This window comes from Cebus imitator, unplaced genomic scaffold, assembly GCF_001604975.1.
Source record: "Cebus imitator isolate Cc_AM_T3 unplaced genomic scaffold, Cebus_imitator-1.0 Scaffold123, whole genome shotgun sequence".
Classification (NCBI taxonomy): domain Eukaryota; kingdom Metazoa; phylum Chordata; class Mammalia; order Primates; family Cebidae; genus Cebus; species Cebus imitator.
In genome coordinates this window covers 1,601,990-1,623,581 of record NW_016107438.1, presented here as the reverse complement: position 1 = coordinate 1,623,581, position 21,592 = coordinate 1,601,990, and the positions used below count along the sequence as shown (strand labels likewise).

Sequence of the window (21,592 nt, the reverse complement as noted above, 5' to 3'; positions counted from 1 at the left end):
TATAAAGTGTTTATCTAGAGTAGTGAATGTTTTTTCTTCTATATAATTTTTTATTTCTTTCCAAATGTCAGATATTTCTCTTTATATTTTTGTTCCAGGCTTCTATGCCATAGTCCATTCTTAAAATGTTTTGACAAAAATTTTATATATATATATATATACACACACACATATATATATATAATTTTATATATATATAGTATATATATATAATTTTATATATATATAGTATATATATATAAAATTATATATATATACTATATATATAATTTTATATATATATAGTATATATATATAATTTTATATATATATAGTATATATATAATTTTATATATATATAGTATATATATATAAAATGTATAACATTGTTTTGAAATATGTAAATTGTGAAACAGCTAAGTTGAGCTAATTAACATACACATTATTTCATGTTTATCTACATATTCCATATTAATGGCACTTGTTTTTAAAAATGAGAGTTTTAGGCACAATTGTCAGTTACTTCTGGCTCTGCTTTGTGGAGAAAGGTGTATGCACTGAAATCTCTGCACTCTCCAGATAATAACTTTCTAATGCTTTAAGAGAACTAGATTGATTTTAACTGTGTGGAAATTAGAAGAGACCTTAAAAAAAATTCACAAGCATAACTAGTATATGTACAAATAACCCTAATTTTAGGGATATGCACACAAAAATGACATTCTGGTATCAAAAATAACAGTTTTACTGTCCCTTCTCAGTGGCTACACACCTGGAAAGGTGCCATGTACTTTCACCGGAAGTACCACACTTGCATTTCTGTGTTGTGATGTCAATAGCAGAAACTCATTAGAGCTTGCAATTTAGCTCCCTTTTCTCCTGCTTGGAAGAGGCATCAAGTTACTACCCTGTAGAGATACTTCATTTTTCTATTTGGTTTATTTTAAAATCACCTATTCTGATTGATCTTTAAGAATGATATAAAGAGCTATCAAATTTTCTTTTCAAATTCATAAAACTATTCATACTTTTTTGAAACAGGAGTTAATGCCAAGAATCCATCAGAAGTATCTACTGTTTAGAAGGAAATGGAGCAGCACCAAATGGGTCTAATTCGACTGGTTGGGACTGTTGGGACTGATGTGGAGTGATGCTTTGCACCACAAGTTCTGTAAAGGGCACGGCACCAAAATCATCCATTTTCAATACATCTGCACTATGGAATGACCCATGTAGTGAATTTTGTCTTGGCCGCCCAGGCAGGACGGTATTGTGATCAGCACGGATGTCGCTCAGGCCCTGATGTGGAGGGTGCCATGACAGGTCTGGAGAATGGAAGGGCTTGGCACCAAAGGGGTCCAACAGGCTCTCCTCAGGTTGTAAGACAGTCCCCCTATCTTTCCCATCAGTCAATGCAACACTAATGTTCTCCTTGGAGTCTGAGATGGTTAAAAATTCATTGCTGCTTTGAGAGTCTCGGCGACCCACTTTTTTGTGCCTGCGAGCCCTCTCTGGAGTGCGGTAGGTAGGCTTCAGAGTCTTCTTTGTGCTAGTTGGTGTGCCATGATGCCGCTTCCCATTACTTTTAGACATATCCTGCTTTGTGCGCCTTTGGCGAGAGGAGAGTTTCTGTAAGCTGCGCTGTTTGACTTTTTGCTGCTGGCTCCCTGCTATTTCCTCAAAGGGCACAAGCCCAAAAAGGTCCTCATTGCTTTCACTTTTACTTGTTGATGTGAGGAAGGGCTGAAATGGAGTGGAGCCAAAAACATCTACGCTTTTGGGATATCCAGGGAGAGTATGTGACTCAGGCCCCACCGCATGGCATTCCTGTACATTCACCTTCTTGCTAAAAGGCGCTTTTGTGAATACATCAAATTCTTCCTGCTCGAGTCCCACAGCAGGAAACCTGTGTTGAGGAAGGTTCTTTTCATGCTTTTCTTGCTGGGGCTGTTGAGCACGCACTACAAAGAAGGGGATGGTGCCAAATACATCGAACTCTTGGTTGGGAGTCTCCACCCCAACATCAGAGGATAATTGGGCTGAGGTGAGGAGTATTGTATTAAGATCTTGGGTTGGTCCACTGCCAGATTTGTCTCTGTAGGCAGGGCTTATGTCACTGTACTTTGCTTTAGCATGCTCATAATCAGAATCAGAGCTATGTTTCTCCTCTTCTTCCTCATCTTCAGAATCCATGAGGAGAGGCCTATGACCCAGATTTTCTGGTTCAGTATCATCATCATTAAAATCTCCTTGTTCTCCCTGAAGAACTTCTTCATCCTCTTGCTCTTCCTCTTCACTGCTCTTAGGAGAAGGGGGATCTGATTCAAAATCACTTTCAGATTCATCATTCCCCTTTTGCACTTGACCCTGTACTGAGGTTTTCTTTCCAGTCCGCTGATCTTTAGATACTGGACTTGTTTTACTGTTCTTGATAGGGTTTGCAGTGCCATTTTCTTGATTTATAGATGAATGTTCACCTTTCTTTTCAGGAGAACCTGCAAGTTCAAAGAAAAATTATTACAGCACTCCAATGCATTTCAGAATCCTCTTACACTAAATGTTAATATGTATTACCCAAGGTATTACAAATTCCTCATACCAGTTCCCTTCAAGGAAAGAATAATGTCAATTCTTTGTCATTAGACTTAGAGAATACATTTGGCCTCAAGTAGATGGTTAAATCTTAATGTAGACGGACTTACTCATAACTGGACCTACACACTGTCTCCTTATCATACCCTTGCTAAAAGCCAAATTTTCTTTATAGCACCAGAATGTAGTAGACTAGCAAATTTTCTTCACCCTGCCACGAAAATAAGATTATTTTAATTCTGAAAGCTCAGATCCCACATTCACCAAACACCTTCTGCTTGTATTTCAATTCTTATAAAAGTTTTCCCATAGAGATTAACAAGCATGAACAGCCTGCCTGCTCAGTTATACATTTGACTATTTTTTTTTTTAAATCAGCATTCTATTTTTTACAAGCGAGTATCTTTTGAGTTAAGTTAGCATGAATGGCCTGATCAAAGCTAAGGACCAGATACTAAATGGAGACTGTACCAAGGACATCTGCCTTCTCTAGATGCTATGTCTTCTTTTAATTATAATACCTATACATTACATTAAAATATGCCTTTAAGAACAAATCTAAACCCTCTGGAGATGTTTTAGCTCAGAATCCATCTAGTCACTTCATTTTCTGAGTTCATTCAACAAAAGAAATATGGGACACTTTGCTATACACTGATTATACATACATTGGTAAGTAAAAGAAACATGGCTTCCGCTTTCAGGGGTTGTAAGTAAACAGAAATTGTGACTAGTGCTCTGAAATAAAGGAAAGCAGGGAATGGGCACATAAACCTACTCTGGACAGTTGGTCAAGACCTCCCTAAGATGACAGTTAGGACTAAACAATAAGAAAGAGCCAGCCATGCAAAGGATAAGCTGGAAGCTGCTTCCCATAAAAGCAATGGTATATATGAAGGCATATTTAAGGAGATGAAAATTGGCCAGTGTGCCTGGAGCATAGTGAGCAAGGGATGATAAGATACAAGATAAGGTAAGGAAGACTGGAAAAAGCCAGACTGTGAAGGTCCTTTAAGGCCATGATAACCAGCATAGATTTTATTCAAAACTCAGTGTATAATGGGAAAGCTATTATTAAAATGAGTGTCATGATTAGGTTTACATTTTTTTAAAAAAAATGACTGCTCTATAGAAAAAGACTAAGGGGGCCTGGCAAGGTGGCTTACGCCTGTAATCCCAGCAATTTGGGAGGCCAAGATGGGTGGATCACGAGGTCAGGAGTTTGAGACCAACCTGGCCAATATGGTGAAACCCTGTCTCTACTAAAAATACAAAAATTAGCCAGGTGTGGTGGCAGGCGCCTGTAATCCCTGCTACTGGGGAGGCTGAGGTAGGAGACTCGCTTGAACCCAGAAGGTGGAGGTTGCAATAAGCAAAATCATGCCATTGCACTCCAGTCTGGATGAAAGAGTAAAACTCCATCTCAAAAAAGAAAAATAAAAGAAAAAGACTAAGGGGAGGTAACAAGAGGAGTTCAGGCAAAAGTAAATTATAGTAATGCAAGTTAGAGATTTTGGTGGCCTGGATGACAGTGGTGGCAGGGTAGATTGAAGCAGAAAAAATAGAGATTGAAGAGGAAAACTTTTGGTGGATGGTAGTATCATTAACACAGAAAGAGTGGCATGGTAGATACCCATTTACCCTGATGTTATTATTATGTACTGTATACCTGTATCAACGTCTCTCATGTACCCCATAGATGTAGACACCTACTATGTACCCATACACATACAAAAAAAATTAATGAGCATAACTTTTTTTAAAATGAATAAATTGGAAAGTGAAGAGGAGTACTAAAAATTTTGTTTGGAGACATTAAGCTTGACATATACATGAGACAAATTTAAGTGTACAGCAGTTAATCTGTGACCTGAAAACAATGGTTAGTTTTTGGCTGAAGAAAATAGATTTGGGAGTTATCACTAGGTAGTTGGTATTCAGAGAGAGCCACGAGACTAAAGGACATCACCTAGGAAGAAAGCATAGAAGAAGAAAACAAGGTCCAAAACTGAGCCCTCAGTGTAAAACATTCAGAAGTCAGCAGAGGAGGATGAACCTGCAAAAGTAACAGCCAGAGAGGAGGAAGAAAACAGCTGAGTGCAATGTCACAGAAACAGAGAGAGAAGAATGTTTTCAGGGAAGTAGCAGACAACTGAGCTCAAGGGTGCAAAGTGGTCCAGTAAACTAAGGATAGAAAATGGCCACTGGATCTGGTCATCTTGCACAGTTTGTAAGCAATGTTGACATGAGTTGTGGTGCTAAAGAATGTGTGGAAGACAAGTGTGGAGAATACCGGCAGGTTATACTTAAATGCAAATATAATATTCTGCCAGTTCCTTAAAACCAGCCAAGAGCTACATGGTGTATTTGTTATCCTTCCAGACTAAAAGCAAATCAAGTGCAGATTCTCAAGTTTGACTTCTCCCCATACAGCATACTTATGATATTAAAAACGAAGATTACTTTTAGATTAGCGAATTTGTTTTCATGAATTTTTATTGAAAAGCAAAATATGGAAAGAGGAGAAAATATAAATAAAATAAAGTAAGACAAAATATGTATGCTTCCAGAAGACTTCCCATTGTCCCTGACTGTGGAACATTTAACGTATTACTCCTCGAGCTGCATACCCACCCACAGCCACACATCCATGAGGCCTGCTCACGGACACCTCCAAATAACATTCCAATGTTTCCCAAAGTATATTTTGCAGAGGCTATTTCTGTAACAAGAACCAACCGAAATAGTTCTATGGTCTCAGGCAAACAAGTCTATGAAATGATGCACTCCACATTCTGCCTCCACTTCTACTCACCTGGAATATGCTCATTAAAGACGCTAATGATTACTACACAAAAGAATCTAATTTTATGAACCCTAGGATTTCCCAAATTATCTTCCCTACCCTTTTATTTACATGTAATGCCTGTTAACCTTTAAAATCAACTATGCAAAAGTACTTGAGAAAATGCTGCTGTACAACTTATCTTGAAAATTTCCATTTCTAGGGCACTTAGTTGTGTTCCTGAAGGTCTTCGGGAACATTTAACACAGGACAGATATTTCATCTTGGAGAGTGTCACTTGGAAGAGAATTTAAATTCACTTTCTTTTGAAAATTATATTGTAATCCCTAGTCTTCTTAAAATTTACTGTTTTCATTATCCAACTGGCCACCATTACTTTTCAGAAGACATTTGTCACTTTATACTCCTCATTCTGTTGACCCTTTGTCAGGTTATCAAAGTTCTATTAATAGAAATACACATTTATAATTGTCAGTGTGGGTATAAATCTGTGAGTTAACCTACTATTTTTAATGCATCTTTCCAGGTATCAACATAGTCCATTACTTAGTCTCATATAAATATAAAATACTGTATATATAACTGTTCACTATTTAGCAATAGAACATCTAGGTTGTTTCTATTTTCTTGGCATTTCAGATACAACCATGATTCATGTACTTTTTCCTTGAGGGGGAAAAAAGAAACCCTCCTTTTTTAGTATCAATTTTACTTTATATACTATTATTCCCTCCTTATGGGTAATTAATACAGCTAATAAACCTAACCCAATAACAATCTTGACAAGTTCACCACTATTCCACTGTTTCTTTATACACAGAATGGAATAACAGGTTTTATTTCATAGGTTTGCTGTGAAGAAAGGACTTGAAACAGTGCCTGACACGTAATAAGCACTCTACCATCATCATGTCCAGGGAATAGCTATATTAAATTATTTCATCCACCATACTCAACAAACTTCTAGTAACTTTTCTGGGCCCAATGGTTGCAGGTGAATATAAATGAGGGAGATCCGTGGGAAGAAGAAAGCAAGTCTATGGCTAATCCAAGGGAAGCTAAGATCCACTTCAGAATTGACCAGAAATAAGTATACCAACAAATGTATATCCACATAGCATAAGGGTGCATTTTAGATCCTGAAAATTATATTTTTGATTTTTAGACAGCTATTTTTGAGAACACAGTATAAGAAATGGAAACACACTTTCAAAAACAGCAAGAAAAGACACAATCATCTATGCCACCTTTGTGGTTTCAGATTATATCCACAAATAGTACTGGCAACTAAGGAAATTTTCTGTTGGTGTAGTTAAGACTGGTTTTACTTATTTTGTCCCCCCCTTCATAAAACTAAAATAACAACCAAAAATATCCAAATTCTTTTTTTCTCCCATATTCTTGCAACCCACACTGACATTGTTTTAAATATTCCTATCCTTTTACTGCTATTATAAACAGTTAAAAAAAAAAAGTAAAGAGCAGTAATGAGGCTCTCCGAAAGCATACTAAGAGAAACTATTAATCCTTTTATCTCTCCAGCACCTCCTGCTGAGTAAAAGTTAAGTTCCAGGGCTGCAAGTTACCACAATCCAAGGTAAGTTTCTCTTTCTGCAGTAACAGCGATTTACATAATCATCTTCTATTCATTATGAAAATATAGAAGGGCTGGGAAAGAGGGAAATTACCCAAAAAGTACTTAGATATAGTCTGAGGCTTTCAGTCCTATTCCATAGACATAAAAGACTGCCAGAATAAGTAGCTGGTTATAACTATACGATGTATAGCACTTTAGAATGTTACTTCTAGCTAAGAATGCCATAAATGTTTATGCTCCATTTCTTTGCCTAAACATAGTGCTGTAATTAAAAAAAAAAAAAAAATCAGATATTCCAACTATTTGTTTCTGGGGCCAGATTCCCACTAGTTGTTAGATTAAATAATACACATCTGATTTACTATGAAATTTAATCAGGATTATTTCACTGCTAATTTCCCAAAAGTATAAACCTAAATATGTTGCTTTATAATTCAGTATATCCTAAATCCTAATAATCCTCCTATTTACTGAGATCTGTATTATTAAGATAAAAATAGCTATTCTTCAAATAGGTGGGAGACAGGGGTATATTTAGAATAAGTACAAAGAACATGTATTTACAGCATCAAAAACTGTCTAGATGGTGCCCAGAATCATACCTCAGTTACATTAATTTACTTTGGTATATTGTAAAATTTCATATATTCACCCCTTGTTTTTATTTTTGGCTCTAAGTAAGGCATTCATTTGTTTGTTTGTTTGCTGTGTTTGTTTAACTGAATACAGTAGAATGATATTTTGATGGTTTCTAGTCAGGATATTCTTTTTTTCTGTTTTTGTGCTTTTGAACTACAAACTAAAAATTTTAGCTTTTTTATTAGCAAGTTGCATGTTAATTAGTGACACTGAGCAAGTTATGCCATGCAAAAATCTATATGATCAACCAATATCTGTAAACAAAACTTAACAAAAGGTTTAATCAATTAATCGAAAGCTGTTATTTCAAATGCTGCTCCCCAACTAAGAATAAGCCAGTAGACCATTAGTCAAAACATAATACTAAGTAGATTTTTAGTGAAAACAAACCTCAAAATAGAAATACATTCATATATTCCACATATTTATATAAAAATATGGAATTAAATTTTCTTTAGGTAGCTTAGGTACAGAGTTACCAAGAATGTTTTTTCTACTTTTTAAAGAAACGAACAAAATTTTCAAAGGTTCATTATTGTAGATAGAATTATAACTATCTAACTTTCAGAGCCTAGTTAAAATAAAATCATAGACTTTCACAATACATAATTATGTCATTATTAATTAAGCCATTTCAAATAGAACTTAAACAAAGGTATACATTTACTTAACAGAGGAACTTGGATCAGAAAGCAAGTCTCAAGTGCTGTGCTCTTTCAATTCTTTACTTCTGTTGTATTCTACTATCTGAAAATGAGAGCAAGTCTTCATCTTTTGAGGTTGAGTCTGATTGCTGGAAACAGCCAAGATTCATTCAGAGCCAAATTCTGAGAATAAGGTGAGTGATTAAGACAATGCAGATCTGGGTAATTTATTAAGAATAGCAATGATAGGTTACAAAGTTTTAATTTCTCTTGTGTGGTTTGTAAACAGTCTCTCAGGGAAATTATAAGTATTGCAAAAAATGTTGGAGCAATGAAGTACCACTGAAGTGTCAGGAGGACACAAATCATACTTGAATAAGAAATGAATCACAGGGAATGGGAAGTAATATCCTGAAGCACAGTGCCAAGGGTTTTTCATATATTATCTTTTATCTCCCTACTATTAGGTTCCCACAACATTTTAGGGCAGAAATGTTCTGTACTGTTTACTATGATCTTTCTTAGAATTTTTTTTCTCTTCAATCTTATTAAGCACATCTTCAGAAATTTTCCTTGTTTTCCACGTCAGTTTATTGTCATGAGTTCCTATCATTTCAAAGATAGGCATTGTTAATACTCAAAACTCAGTCCTTGTCTTTCTCCTATCTCTTTGCACTTTTTCCTTTTAGTGGTGTTAATCCTCTTTCATAGCTCCAATTATATCTTGAAAGCATAATAAAGGATTTTTAGAGATTTAGTCCAGCCTCTTTTTATACATAAGAAACTTGAGACCTGCCCAAATTTAAGGCCATATATCAAAGCCATAGTGACTTCTCTGCTGATGAGACTGGCTTAAAACTCTCATCTGGAGAGAGATCCAAGATGGCTGATCACTAGCAGCTCGGGATTGTAGCTCCCACTGAAAGAGCAGAGAGCGAGAGGACGCCACACTTTCAGATCAATTTTTGTTGCTCACCCACCAGGAGATTCCCAGCGGAGGAGCCAAACGTGTCGCCAGCACGACTCTTGAGGCCGGTGAGGCAGTTTTGCCGCTGCCTTGGAGCGGCAGTTCTTGGTGCAGAGTCAGAAAAGCACCATCAATCTTAAAGCCGCCGTTTTGGCTGGCGCAGTGGGTTGCTCAGATTCTAGCGCTGGGAATCAACAAGTTGGACGTCCANTAGTAGAGACGGGGTTTCACCATGTTGGCCAGGATGGTCTCGATCTCTTGACCTCGTGATCCACCCGCCTCGGCCTCCCAAAGTGCTGGGATTACAGGCGTGAGCCACCGCGCCCGGCCGGATTTGCATTTTAGAAACACACTGTCTAATCCAGACTAGTAATGATGATGACCTAAGGAGGTTCCCAGCAGACAGAACGTCATTCTTGCCCTCCTGCCATTGGTGGTCTACTGGAAAACAGAGGTGTTTCATCAAAAATAATCATGTGAAAAAAATTAATGAACTCACCACAAGGATGCAAGGTGCTCTGAGGGATGCTGTGAGTCAGGGAAATCCTTCCCAAGACCTGGAGGGACTTCGAAATCAGAACTCGGGAAATGAGCAGGAGTTGGCCAACACTAAGGCTCTCGGGAAGGTCCTGAGCAGCCTGTGTTGAAGGAAGTGAGAAAAGTCCAGGGCAGTTGCTGTGAAGAGTGTGAGGCGGGTAAACTGATCGGAGGAGGCTGGGGAGATCAGAAGGGCTCAGACCAGAACGGCTCTATTACACATTTTGGACTTACCCTAAGCAAAATAGGAAGTCCTCAATGATGTAAACAGGACCTATTTTGAAAAATAGGATTAATTGCATTTCTCTTTCACATTTCTGTGCATGTGACCTTCTTCCTGGTCAACTCAAACATCTGCTTCCCTGGGGGAAGGGAATAGGATTATCAAAGGAAAAAAACACAGAGAAAGATAACGAATAGCTTCTGACATCCAAACTATGATTTTTCAGCCAGACGATAGTCTTGAAAGACATTCTTTTTGAAAGAAAAAGGATGTTCCAGTGTCTTTAGCTCCCTCTGTAAGATAGCAAGAAGCCCTGACAGAATTCACCATGGGCTTTACCTAAAGAAAAGAATAGAAGAGAAACCCCTGACGTTTAGTCCAAAGGATGGCAAGGAGGAGGCCAGAGAGAAAGCAGGTGGAGCAGGAAGTCAGGAAGTCAGATGTGCATCCTGTCTTCCATTTGAAGTCCCAGAGGGTGAAGGTTTTAGAAGATAGGGGAACAGTGGCCCTTCTAGGACCCTGGGAAGAGATTTCCTTGAATATTTATCCAGAGGTCTTCACATCAAAGTAAACGTGGCGGTTTGGTGTGGTTAGGCACAGAGAGGGTTTGAACTTAACCTCCTCAAGCCACCCTGAGTTCCCATGTGGCGTGAGAGCGATGTCTACACTAGATCTTTAGCTGTGGGTTTTCCTTAAGAAACTGACTAGAAGCAGATAGTTGAAAACATACCAAGCTTTTAAGAAAAATGTATGAAATTCTTTCTAAAAAGCAGTGACTATGGTCTGTCATAACCTTAACAGTTAAATTCTAAAACAACCCCAGGGCCCCAGAACCTACAGCAGCAAGAAGGAGGCTGTGAATACCCAGGGAGCCCATTCCCAATGCCCATTTCAAGGGTGGCCATGGAGGTTAGTGAACCAGAAAGAACCTCCCAGAAGGAAGAGCCCAGAGACACGGACAATGAACAAAATAATGCTTCCCAAAGAGGAAATTTTTCCCCCAATCTCTGGCTCCAGACTTTTAGATAAGAGAAGCAAATCTCGTATGCTCAAGGTTCTGTTTATTTGGGTTTCCAGGCACAGGCGGTTGAATGGAATCCTAACTGATATACCTCTCCAATAGGCTTTCAGCAGGAGTCCTAAATAATCATTTTGGTTTTAGGGACCCAGAACCTGCAGCGGCAGCAGCAGGAAACAGCAGGCTGTGAACGCTCATATCAGTTTGTTTTGGCTGCAGCGCGGATATTGGAGATGACTGTGGTAGTCTAGAGGAGAGACGAGAGGTGCTTATACCAGGATGGAGGCAGCGGGGCGGGATAGAACATTCCCACGGGGAACAGACGGGGCTTGGGGTATTTGCCTTGATATGGAGATTGAGGGAGAGATGAGAGTCAAGGACAGGGAGAGGAAAGTTTTTAGAAAAGGCATTTCACAGAAAAAGTGGTCAGCAGTGCTAACTGTTGGGCAGTAATCAAAGATGATAAGGGCTGAGACATGTCTGTGTAGGATTTTATCACGAGGAAGTACAGAGGCTCAGGCAGAGGAGGGAAGCCAGACTTCAGGGGGCTGAGAGAAGGGTGAGAGTGAGGAAGTAGAGGCAGTAAGTAAAGGTAACTTCCCGAGACTCTCAGCTGTGAAGCTGAAATGCGAGTGGGGTCAAGGGAGGGCTTTTGTCAGGTTTAAGATGGATGACACTTGATCACATTTAATGCCGACAGGAAAGTGCCCTTGAAGAGACAGACATCCATCACAACATAAGAAGAGGAGGAAGCTGATGCAAGAGGGTCCCTGAGAAGAAGGAGCATGGAGGAACCCGGAGCCGTGCGAAGGAAGGGGCTTGGGGACAGGAGGGGCCCTTCTCTGTCAAATCAGGAGAAGGAGGGAAGGTGGGAGACAGGTGGCAGCAATGGGAGATTGAGGAGAGACCCTCTGATGTCCTCCCTTTCCTGAGAGGTGGAAGGTGACGCCATCTGAAAAGTAAGGGAGCTGGGGCGCCCGAGAAGAGGGGAGGCAGTCTGGGGAGACCCTCTGGGCTCCCTCTGGGGAACAAGGGAGCATTGGCTGGGAAAACACAGACGGCCCAGGCCCAGGGCAGGGTGGAAACATGGCGTGATGGCGGCACCCATCTACGCATCCTCCAGCTCCTGGCGTTAAATGCCTAAAACCGAACACAGACCTGGGCCTCCCTCCCCTGACCCAACTCCTCCTCTTGCCTCCCAGTTTCTCTATTACTGGAACCAGACCTCTAGGACTCGGCTTCCTCAGGAACGTCCTTCTGATATCACTGCGAGTGCGGACTCTCTCGGGGCCTCCCTCCTCCCCCTGCCCACCTGTCCTGCACACCTGCTGCAATAAACTCTCTAGAGTGGCTGTGGCTGTGTCACCCCCATGCATCCGCCCCTTTTGCAGCTCCGAGTATCTAGAAATAAAGCCCTCATGTCTTCTTACTTTTGGGGTCTGTTTAAATGCCACTGATTCTGGAAAGCCCTTTCTAGCCATCCCCTAGACTAGGGAAAGTCCCTTTGACACCTGCCCTCATGATGCCTTATACATCTCTGAGACACTCGTGAACTTGTAATTACTTATCCTACAATGGCCAGTGGCCAGGACAATGGCCTGGGGTGGGGGTGGGGGCCCTAGGGTTTCCTGGTCCCCTCTGTCTTCCTGGAGCAGAGAACAGTGCCTAGCACAAATAGCCACTCAATAAAAGTCATTGATAGACTGACAACACAGTCCCCTGCACAGCCTCAAAAGCGAACCCACGTTCTCGTCCCTTTGTCTTTGCTCAGACTGTTCCCTCAGCCGGGCACACTTGTTCTCCTCTCCATCCGTCTTTTTTTTTTTTTTTTTTTTTTTGCAGGTTTTTTTTTTTTTTTTTTTTTTTTTTTTTTTTTTTTTTTTTTCTTTTGAGGCAGGGTCTTGCTTTGTTGTCTAAGCTAGAGTGCCATGACACGATCACAATTCACTGCAGCCTCCACCTCCTGGGCTCAGGCAATCCTCCCACCTCAGCCTCCTGAGTAGCTGGGATCACAAGTGTGTGCAACCATGTCCAGCCAACTTTTTAAGTTTTTGTAGAGATGCGGTCTTGTCGTGTTACCCAGGCTGGTCTCGAACTCCTGGCCTCAAGTGATCCACCTGCCTTGGGCCTCCCGAAGTGCTGGGATTACAGGCTTGAACCACTGTGCCCAGCTCCACTCTATCTTACCCATAGTCATCCCACTTCCCCTTCCAGGCTCTACTTTAGGGTCCTCTACTCCAGAATCTTCTCTGAAATCCCCCCACCTGCCACAGGCCAAAATATCTGTGCTCCTTCTCCTTCCACTCCAACCAGATTGGAACCTCCTTGAGGGCAGCTTCTAGTTTGTAGTTCATTGCTATTTCCAATGAAAACATTTGACTGTAAAATAAAGAGACACCTCATTTCTAACGCTGGTATCAATACTCTTTTAGAACTGTGTGCCCAAGAGTGCCTTTGGCAGTGCCATGCACTAGGTAGGAACACAAAAGTATTTTTGAATGAATATTGTCTCCCTCATTCCTGTCAGAACATAATGGTGACAGTCTCCAACTGCACACTCACTTTTAAAAATGTAGTTCTCCTATGTTTACGACACAAAAAAAGATGTCTGTTTTCATCAGTGGTTGTCTTTTCAGATTTATCCATCTTTATCAAAGAAACAAATGCATGCCATTTGCACTGGATCAAGGTAGTAACTGTATTTGCCAGTGGACCAGACACACTGCTGTGTAAGTAAAAAGGAATTTCTGGCCAGGGGCAGTGGCTTATGCCTATAATCCCAGTAACTTTGGGAGGTAAAGGCAGAAGGATCACATGAGGTCAGGAGTTCGAGACCAGCCTGGCCAACATGGCGAAACCCCGTCTTTACTAAAAATACATTAGCTGGGCATGGTGGCACATGTCTGTAGTCCCAGCTACTCGTGAGGCTGAGCCAGGAGAATCATATGAACCCAGAAGGCAGAGGTTGCAGTGAGCGGAGATCATGCCACTGCACTCCAGCCTGGGCGACAGAACAAGACTCTGCCTCATAAATAAATAAATAAATAAGAGGAAGAATTTCTCAAGGAGCTGAGATTTTCCAACACATCCGGCAACACTTTTCTTTTGGGTAACTGAATCGGACCATGGCTGTGAAGGCACATGAAAAGGCTACAAAGCACAAAAATAAGGGGGACCAGTAGCTCTCGTCTCTATTAGTTTATTCTCCATGCTCATGTTTCATGATTCTTTTTTCATTCAGAAAATAGAGTTACTGGGATTCTCAAAAATACTACCTAAATATAAATCCACAGAGACGCAAAGCAGATTGGTGGTTGCCAGGGATCGGGGAGGGAGGATCAGGGAGTTACTGCCTTGCTGGGGTTTTCTTTCCAGGTGATGAAAATACTTTGCAACTAGAGAGAGGTAGCAGTCTCTCTCTAGAGAGAGGATTATATAAAGGAACTTTGCAACTAGAGAGAGGATTATATAAAGGAAACAGCTGAGCAATGACACTATAAACTAAGATATTCTTCAGGCACTGGCTGTGCCTGGGGTCTGGACAGTTCTCCTTCCTCAGTGCCCATGGGGGGTGTTACCCACAGGCCCTAAATCACCCGGGCCTGTGCTGTGTCCTCACAGGGACATGGCACTCCTGTTTGCTTCATTCCATTAAAGAAAAAACCAGGCACAGCCACTGGTGCAGAGCTGATCATAAGCAACCCACCAGCGGCACCCTGCTCCGCAGCCACCCCAGCCGCCGTGCTGACGCATGGCTGCCGCTGTGCAGCTCTTTCTGCTGGACATGGAAAAGAAAAAAGAAAAAAAAAACTCTCATCTGTAAATTCTACAATTAAACTACCAGTAGAATATTATCACCAGCAAAAATTCAACACAGTTTATCACCAACACACTACAAAATACAAACAGAGACTTGTCTTGCATTTATTTTGTATCTTCTTCACAAAACCATGCCTGAAAAGTAAAAATCACGAACAGGATGAAGGCTGTTTCGTTGAACTGTATGATGAGTACCTTATATTAAGAGTTTTTATATTCTGTAGGATTAAGTTCTAGAAATACTATAAGGCTTTATCAACAGACAAAATACTCAACTTTACAAAATTCTTGAGACATAAACATCCAAATAAGCTTGAGTTTTCTCATCTAGAAAATAGAGACAAGAACAGGACTTACCTGATAGGGCTGACATTAATTCACTTTATTTAGTGAGTGTTCATTAAATATTGGGTGGGGTGTGTGTTAGATTACTAACGTATATTTTGATAATGAATTCATTCGGCGAGGTATTGTATGGCATAGAAAGATGAATAAGACGATACCTGACTTCCAGAAGCTTATCATTCACTTAAAAAGTTGTTAAATAATTATGTACACTTGTGCATTCAGAAACATGCTAATCTGACTCTAGTGATATGGAAAATGAGTGACCAAGGTAATAACAATTGGATAATTTTGAAAAACAGGCTTATATTCACCAAATAAATATAAGAACATAAATTTGCCCATTCTGTGCTTATGAGTCTTCATAAAAGGCTATTTTTAGGCCTTTTATGAAGGTGTTAAAATTTGGTAATTCTTTCAGCAAGGTATTGTATGGCATAGAACACCGTATAATTCAGATATCATAGCCTTGCACAGTCCAACAGAGGATTCTAAACTCAAAAGTTAAAGTTTGTAGTCAATGCCTAAAACAACATTTCTTAGATTACATTTTCATATATTTGTTATAGCCTTTTTTAAAACAAATACTTCATTAAAAGAATGAGATCCTAAAGCCACACTATTTTAAACAAATATTGCAATATATTCTTAAATCAAATAAACCTTTATAAACCACATCAAAAAACTCAAAATATTTAGAAAGTATCCAATGTGAAGAGAGAAGCATGTTTGCATCATACTATGCATATTACCACTCTTAAAGAATCAGGTTTCCATTTAGAGGGCAGTTGTTCTTTCAGTTATAAAACAGGTGGTACATTTTAATCATATAAGAAGCTTCCAGTTTCAAGGAAATTTTGTTTTGATGTTCTTATCTTAGCTATCAGATTATAAAAGATAAATGGCTTTAAACTGCTATTATAATTACATGCCCTCTGTTGTCTCATCATTGAGGGTGTAAGGGAGGGGCTATAAGACTTTAAAGTTCACTTTGAATTGGCAGCATACTGCCTGCCATCATTTCCCAGCAATTTAACCATGTTAGACCCAAGGATTCGTGGATTAAGAGAAGGTTTTTATCAAAATCTACCACTTCTCAGAAGGCAGGCCAAATGACAGGGTTTGAGTATAAGAAGAGAGTCCTAATAGTTATGAACAGTACTTCCCAGCCAGATGAAAAATGCCATACAACTAACATTTACATTATCTTCTCGTTAACATTTTCTTTAAAATAGGTTAATGCTTTGTTTTGCTACTATTTACAGAATAGAGTTTAGAATGAGACAAAGCCAGATTCCTATTTATAAACTATATAAACTTAAGCAAATCACTGAACCTTTCTGAGCCTCATTTTCTACTCTATGTATACAGTGGAATTCAATATATCATAACTATTATTGCTAACTTCCCAAAGTTCTTTAAGAATTATACACTAGAATCTAAAAGGATAAACCATACACCTCATTGTAGCTTATAAAATAGCCCAGCATTTGGCCTGATAATCTGTGAATGTTATGTTCCAAAGAATATTTGCTATATGTAATGTATTGTTTCCCAACCCTAAACTCAACTTAACTTCCTATTAGATAATGAAGCCCACATGATGGGTCTAGGGTCTTTGGAAGCCTGGAGGAAGTTCACTAAACCTAATTAAAAATGAAATGCAATCTAAGAAATCTAAAACTTCAGTGACCTAATTAATATGGCCTACATGTCACTAAAACTTTTCAAATACAATTTTAGAATTTCGTGAAAACTACGTTTTAGAAATTGTAGGTGTTTATTAAAATTGAGTGGTCCACATTATAATTCACAGAGCCACCTATCCTATGTTGGTATGCAAACTAACTGTAAAACAGTGCCCTGGCGAGAAGAAAGGGAATGTGGGTTTCCACGCTTTAAATATGATTTTTATGAATATACTGTGGTGAACACTGGTAGTTAATCCTTTAGTGAAAATAGGAATGGCACTATTTTAAACAGATACTGGTAGTGAAAATCCTCACAAACGTGTTCTACATTTTAAAGGTTTCATTCAGCAGTTAAGAGAAAATTAACATAGTAGTCAGTCATTTAATCCTTTCAATATCTTATCAAGTAGCAAGTTTTATCTCCAATTTAAAATAAAGAAACTTTGTAAGACATTGGGCCTGGAACAATGGCTCTTGCCTATAACGCCAGCACTTTGGGAGGCTGAGGTGAGAGGATTCCTTAAGGCCAGGAGTTTGAGACAAGCCTTGGCAACATAGTAAGATCTAGTCTCCACAAAAAAAAAAAAAGTTTAAGTAGCTGAGAATGGTGATGCACACCTGTAGTCCCAGATACTTGGGAGGCTGAGGGAGAAGGATCATTTGAGCCTAAGAGGTCGAGGCTGCAGTAAGTCTATGATCATGCCACCCACTCCAGCCTGGGCAAGAAAGCAAGACTCTTATCTCAAAAAAAAAAAGAAAGAAAAGAAAACAAGTTTGGCAACACTCAATATCAAATGGTTAATCTGTGATAGAACTAAGATTTTAACTCATGGCTTTATAATTCCAAAGTCAATGGTCTTTCTGATAAACTACACTATTAACATCAGTTTTGTAACCTGACATAAAAGGTAAATAATTCATCATCAACTTATGGAATAATATAACATTTGCATATAGCAGATTATTGATATAATTACTGATTTTTGCATAAATGGATCATTACAAATTTAACTTTCCCAGAAATCAATGTTTAAAATTAAGAAGAGAAAAAACTAGACTTGATTCATTTTTAGACACAGTCCACCAAAATGTTAAATTCAGCTAATCTTCCTAAAAGTCTGGAAATGATATCATAAACTAAGGCAACAAATAAGTCAGAAAGATGATTCTTTGTGTCCAAAGTAAGGCAGGTCAGCTGACTGTACCAGACTGTGAATACATGAATTCTCCTTAATTTCCTATCGCAAACCTATTTACAACTGTTCAGTCTCAAGGAGAAAAATGTTTATGTCTTGTTAGACACTCATTTTTCCAACTGTGCTATTGAATTTATCTCCTCCAGAATACTGCTCTTTATTCCTTCTCCTTCCTTTACTTTCAGTCTTTCTATATACAGTTGAGACTTGAACAATGAGGGGATTAGAGATATAAACCTCTGGCATAGTCAAAAATCCATGTGTAACTTCTGACTTCTCAAACATTTAACTTCTAATAGCCTACTGTTAACCAGAAGCCTTACTGATAACATAAAGAGTCAACTCTTTTTAAGCAACTAATACGTATTTTGAATGTTATATCATATATTCTTAAAGTAAGCTAGAGAAAACAAAATGTTAATAAGATATATTTAATACTAATTAAGTGAAAATAGATTATAATAAAGGTCCTCATCCTCCTCATCTTCACATTGAGTAGGGTGAGGAGCAAAGAAGGGTTGTTCTTGCTGTCTCAGGACAGCGGAGGTGAGAGAATCAGTGTATAAATGAATCCACACAGTTCAAACCCATGTTGTTCAAGGGTCAATTGTATGTATTAACACTCACTCCCACATCATATAATTTTGTCTTGCCCATATAAAATCTAAATTCTTCCCTTAATCCTTACCTACCTACCTTTCTCTGTTCTCAGTACAGCTAGACTCTTCCAAAGAATAACCCATCACTAATATCTCAATTTCTTCATCTCCCATTCACTTCTCAAGTCCGCTACAATCAGGATTCCAACCATATTATTCTTGCCAAGATTAAATAATTCCTAAATGCTAAATCTAATTGACTATTTCTAGTTACCTTACTACTGTGGACATCTCAAAAGATGTGCTCAATCTTTTGGGGAAAAAAATGTACTTTCTTCAGCTCTCCTCTACTTCTCCTGTCTCTATGTTTCTTCTTTCTCTATCCCTTTTCTTATCTCTCTGTCTTGCCTCTTCACTGTTAGAATTAACCAGAATTTTCTTCTTATCCCTCCTTTAGTCTGTTCTAACTGGCATCAACTACCACCTTCTTGATGGTAAATCCAATGGCCAGGATTTGTCTCAGATGTCTTTTGTGACTAAATGCTTACTAAAAAGATTCCAATTCCACTATAGACAACTCACTCAACCTATGTGAAACTGAACTCTTTTCTTGATCTACCCTAATATTCTCCCTTTCCGGAAAAGAACTTCACCAATTTTGCTCAAACAAAAATCTACTAATCATTTTAGGTTCCTCTTTTTCCTTCAAGGTCCCCTGCTCCCTCCCATATGGTTACTAAATCCTACATATTCTCCCTTTGTAATATCTCTCAGGCTGTCATTTCAAGCATGGAGTCTTTTGCAACAGGCTTATTTTTTTTAAGAGAGGGGGTCTCACTATGTTGTCCAGGCTGGAGTGCAGTGGCTATTCACAGGCATGATCCCACTACTGATCAACATGAAAGTTTTGACCTGCTCCACTTCCAACCTGAGCCAGTTCACCCTTCCTTAGGCAACTTGGTGGTCCCCCTCACTTCCAGGAGGTCACCATATTGATGCCAAACTTAGTGCAGACAATGGATCAGCATAGGGCACTGCAGTCCAGAACTACTGGGCTCAAGCAATCCTCCTGCCTTAGCCTCCCGAATAGCTGGGACTACAGACAGGCACCACTGCACCCAGCTGCAATAATCTTTTAATCACTACTTCTCAAACTGAAGTAGTGAAGCAATAGCTTTATTTCTTATTTTTGTTATTAATTCCCACTTCATATTGTCCTAGTGATTCAAATACATATAAAGTTATTTCTCACTTGCTTTCAATTTCTGTAGTCATTTTGCTGCAGACCACACTTTGAGGTACACTGCTCTAAATAGTTTTTTTAGTTCCAATATCAGACATCTAATTATATTCCCCAGTCTTCCCAGTGTAATTTTCTAGAATGTATATCTAATCATATTCCTTTCCTGTTTAAAGTCCTTCCATTTCTACCTATTGCCTCCATTGTCTCATCATGATAGCCCCTGACAACCTCTCCAGTTTAATTTTTTCCCTCACCTAATACTGCTATCCTCAAATATCTGCAATTCCCTGAACATACTGATTTGTCTGGGACCTTTGCTCACAACCGTTCTCTCTACTCTGAGTGCCCTCTTCATTCCTACAAGTTCATGTGCATTCATTTCTCAGGGCTTACCATAAGTAACATCTTTTCCATGAAGCTTTCCTCATTTCCCAATCCCAACTCAACCAGAATAAGGCAACTCTCTCCTTCATGGACCAACAGAACAATTTATCTATTGTAGTATTTGCATCTTAATCGCATATAGTTTTCATGTCTCTCTCAACCCAACCAAACTTGAAATCCTTGAGAGGCAGGGGCTGTAATCTTTATAATAATCCTTTTAGATTTTTAGATAAAACTATACATAGAAATGGAAATAGCTCCTGAATGAACTTCTGAGACTATGCTCATATTAATCAAGGCTGGGAAATTAGAAGGTAGAAGAAATAAGAAGTGCCAATGCAAATGTAAATTAAAACAGAAATTATCTGCAAATGGCAGGATACTTGGCACCATTTTAAAAATGCTATGAAAACACAGAAGTAGAAAGAAAAAAGATCAAAAACTTTTACACACACTATGCTTAACAAGTATAAAACTGAGACCTACAAGGAAAATGAATAGTTCAAAATTCAAATAGTTATGCTAATATAATGAGATTACAAGTGTTTTTTTCTTATATTATTCAAAGTTTTATGATATAGTTATCTTTTCATCATAAACTTTTGATTCAATTATAGCATAGACACATTTGTACATTGCTATATAATCTTCATTGCCATGATTTTAAAAACAGCATTAAATTTTAATTACTAAATAAACCATAATTTAATATTTCACCTAATATTGGATAAAGTGCTTTAAATTTTGTTTCCACAACTAATGATGTACTGAACATTTTCGTAGCTGCATTTTTCCCCAAGATTTTATGTTATTTTCTTAAGTTACCAGAAGTAAGGCTTTTAAAAAAAATCAAAAAACATTTTATTCTTAAGCTGCTCTCAAAAAAAATTTTACCAATTTATAAATTCCATCAACAATATCTTATGCTAATTTTACTCCATATTTTAAGCATTATATATATATATATATATATATATATATAAAATGATACTACATTGTATTTACTTATCAGCTCCATTGTACATTTTCCCCAAAACAATGTATTTCAACAGAGGAAACTATCAAAACTCTTAAGATTAAGCATTCCAAATCAATGAGAATTTTTTTAAAACTTCCAGTGTGAACATAAATCAGTGTATTCATTCTGCAGGCCAATTTAGCAATAAATCCATTCTGTAAATGTACATGCTCTTGGCCATTATTCCTCCTCTAGGAATAACGTCATGTGCCAAATTTTCCTGTATAAGGATATTCAATAAAGAATTATTTAAAATATTGCAATTCTTTTTGATGGATTTGCAAAAGCAGCAAAG

General features: G+C 38.4%; 1 protein-coding gene across 2 annotated transcripts in view; it reads right to left on the bottom strand.

Annotated features, from left to right (window-relative positions):
* Positions 1 to 374: 374 nt before the first annotated feature.
* The window catches only part of BMP2K (BMP2 inducible kinase), a 129,747-nt gene continuing 108,529 nt past the window's right edge, over positions 375 to 21,592 (bottom strand). For both annotated transcript variants that reach the window (XM_017540040.2, XM_017540041.2), the window contains one exon: positions 375 to 2,474. In XM_017540040.2, coding sequence (XP_017395529.1) covers positions 1,051 to 2,474 — 1,424 coding nt within the window. In that variant the 3' untranslated portion in view covers positions 375 to 1,050. The remainder of the gene's footprint in view (positions 2,475 to 21,592) is intronic.